Source organism: Larimichthys crocea, unplaced genomic scaffold, assembly GCF_000972845.2.
Source record: "Larimichthys crocea isolate SSNF unplaced genomic scaffold, L_crocea_2.0 scaffold624, whole genome shotgun sequence".
Lineage (NCBI taxonomy): Eukaryota > Metazoa > Chordata > Actinopteri > Sciaenidae > Larimichthys > Larimichthys crocea.
The window spans coordinates 19051-22212 of NW_020858209.1; the positions used below are offsets into that span (position 1 = coordinate 19051).

Below are 3162 nucleotides of genomic sequence, written 5' to 3' on the forward strand. Positions count from 1 at the left end.
TGAAATAGATGATGGACTGAACATTGAAGCGTCCACTGTTAAATCTCTGTTTCTGTTTTGTATTGATGATGGATAACGATGGATATTCTGTGGTCCATTTTCATACAGTCCTTGGCTCTCATGGGAAAAGGATGTCAGCTTGTTATTTACATCACTCATTGCTCTACAATGGAGTGTTTTTACTATAAAGGTCACATCATATCAGATATTTCTTATCATGGATCTCTTTCTTTCTTAATGGTGAGTTACATTATGTTTTGTATTTCAATCTGTTTCAGGGTCAGAGCAGACGACAGCTCAGGCTGAGGAAAATAGCACTCCTACTGACGAAGCAGCCACAGATCAGCAAGCAGACAGGAACAAAGGTAAAGATGCTGAATATTACGCCTTCTGATGTGAGATGATTTATGTACCTGTTTAAAGCCATACGCAGGTTAATCTTAACCTTTTCCTGTTTTTACCAAAAGTATAAGTGTGTTAAAAGCAAACATTCCTAATAAATGTCAAAGTTATGCGTTCTGACATTTTCTCTCTGACAGTCTGCTGTTAAAAAAAGACAATAACAATAAAAGAGCCACTAGTATTTAGATTTTTTTTTTGTCCTCTCGCTTTACCTTTTAGGGCTTGTGCTTTCATTTTAATTTGGGGGCATTTTGTATACACAGTGTACACAATAAATACATTAGAATTATACAATTATAATTTATTGAAACCATCATGGCACAGTAGGAAGCATTATTTGTTAAACTCCTGTTTGTCTTTTTATGATGATGATATGCTATAAACGGTTACACTAACACAGATGTTATGTTTTACATCTAGTATAGAGAGTGCTTTAAATTAATTTTGCTGGTTGTCACTGTCATTCTTTCCAGGTTATGTCGACTCAGTGAGAAGGAGGTTTGATCCAAAATTTTGTGAAAAGGTACCTTTTCTCTACTAAGACAGAGATTGAAGACACAGATTGTTTTATTTAATTATTTATTGACTCATTATTAATTAATTTATGAAAATTTCACACTGGTGGAGCTATATGTTATTGACTTTATTGCTTATTTTAATGCAGTCTCTTCCTTTCCTTTTCTCTTTTTCTTTATTTTCAGAGTTAAAGGAGGCAGAGCAGGATGGGAAAGCGAATGTTCCTTCAGATAGTGTCTTTCCTGCAAAGGCACTTTCGCCATTAACCCAAAACTCTCCAAATGTGGACATAGACAAACCTATTTCTACACCTGAAAAGGAACCAGCGATGTATGGGGACACAGCCCTATACAAACAAAACCAGACAACGAGCACACCAATACTTTGCAAGAGTCTCCAGACACTCCACACAAAACTCCAGATCAAGAGAGTTGTTGAGTCTAGTGAGGATGAAGATGAAACAGCCTAGTGTGGCCCAAAAGAAAAAAAAGCCAGACCAGTGAGAGCCTTAGTGAGGATAAAAGAAAAAAGAAAGATGAAGTTGTTGCATATGCCATCATACAATTTGGCAAAATGAAAAAAGAAATTTGAAGAAAGAAGCAGACAGTGAAATCAAAGTTACATATTTTAAACACAACAGAGCAGAAGGATAAGATCATTACAAACACATAAAATTCATACTTGTTTATACCTTTCTCTTAATGTTTCTCTTTTAACTGCTTAGCTTTGTTAATACCAATAATTTGTAATATAATATTAATATATTTTTATATTATTCATGTAATGAGTTTGGCATCATTACTCTACATTTAATGTACATCTCACTTCATCAAACATCTAAACAAATCAGCTATTGACACTACATATGTTTTAAAAATCAAGTAACAAGACGTCATATAATTGATTCAGTTAAACAAATGAACAGCACTAATGCAGCGCTGATGAATTTCATGCTGTGAACTTTGACTTTACATATAGAAACCCCAGAATAACAGAAATAATCCTCATATTTTACCTTAGTCATGAGGTAGACTTTATGGTGCTAGGAAAGTATTGAAGCAAAATGCTTTATTCAAGAGTTAAAATATTAAAATATCAGTATATATCCCTGTTGATGAAGGTACTTTAAAATATCTGTCGTGTTATATACGTAGTTATGTCAGAATATACAAACCTGATTCCAAAAACAGTGGGACACTCGAGACAGATTCTCTGAATTCTTAATGATATTATGGGTTGTAAACTGTTGAACTACTTGCACACTTAGTTTCTCACAGTAGTGAACCTTGCCCCATCCTTGCTTGTGAGCTTCGAGGATGCCCCTTTCATACACAGTCATGATGTAGTTACCAGTTTACCTGTTGAATGTTTCAAACTAGTGTTTTGTTTTGTTTTTTAAACATCTTTCCAAGTGTTTTGTTGCTCCCTTCCCAACCTTTTGGATTGTGCTGCAGGCATGAAGTCATGAGTTTATATTTACAGTTTTACACAACATTAGTTTGTTCATCAATTTGAATATTAAATATCTTTTATTCATATTTGTTGTAATTTAGTTGAATATCAGTTGAAAAGGATCAAATCATTGGATTCTCTTTTTATTTCCCTTTTATACAGTGCCAACCTTTTTGGAATCAGTGGTTGTAAAAGTAAACGTTGTACCCGTTGGTGAAGATGTATCGTTGTCAGATATTTGTTCTTTCAGGTACTTTTTGTACTTGTACTGTTTTGTGCACTTTTAGCAGCTTCTTTCTGTTAGTTGATTGCATTGAAAATATTTAAGCTCACTGTACATTTGTCATATTAGTTACTTTGTCATTTCAACTGTTTGTGTTTTGTTAAACTTTCTCTTGTTGCTGTTCGTGAATGTTTTAATAAAGGCAACACTAGCGTGAGCAGTTTAGTTTCTTCTATTTTTGTTCTAATAAAAAAAACTCAGGCTGTTTTGAGAGTAATAATAATAGCACCAGAATATTTATTGAGCAGGATCTTTTCCTTCGGAAGCTGCGTGATGGAGCCAGTAAACTCAGGGAATTTATTTACAGGAGGAGCCATTCATCAGGGGAGGAAATTGTTGAACTGAAATGCAATAAACTTGCAATGTAATAAGAGGAAAATAAGTCAATAAACGGATGGTGTGTTTGACAGCTTAGCAGAGCAAATCTACATTTAACCTACATTCAGTTCAGAGGAAAAACTACTGTGAGACCGTCTGTGATACTGCTAAGTAAATGTAAGAGCTCCTTT

General features: G+C 34.2%; 1 protein-coding gene across 3 annotated transcripts in view; it reads left to right on the top strand.

Annotated features, from left to right (window-relative positions):
- Positions 1 to 2810, top strand: part of LOC104940106 (lymphocyte function-associated antigen 3) — a 10305-nt gene extending 7495 nt beyond the window's left edge. For 2 of the 3 annotated variants that reach the window (XM_027276822.1, XM_027276823.1), the window contains exons 9-11: positions 279 to 365; positions 876 to 925; positions 1104 to 1219. In XM_027276822.1, coding sequence (XP_027132623.1) covers positions 279 to 365; positions 876 to 925; positions 1104 to 1109 — 143 coding nt within the window. In that variant the 3' untranslated portion in view covers positions 1110 to 1219. Of the gene's footprint in view, positions 1 to 278; positions 366 to 875; positions 926 to 1103 lie in introns of all 3 variants that reach the window. The other variant, XM_027276821.1, reaches the window with a different exon arrangement.
- Positions 2811 to 3162: the final 352 nt, after the last annotated feature.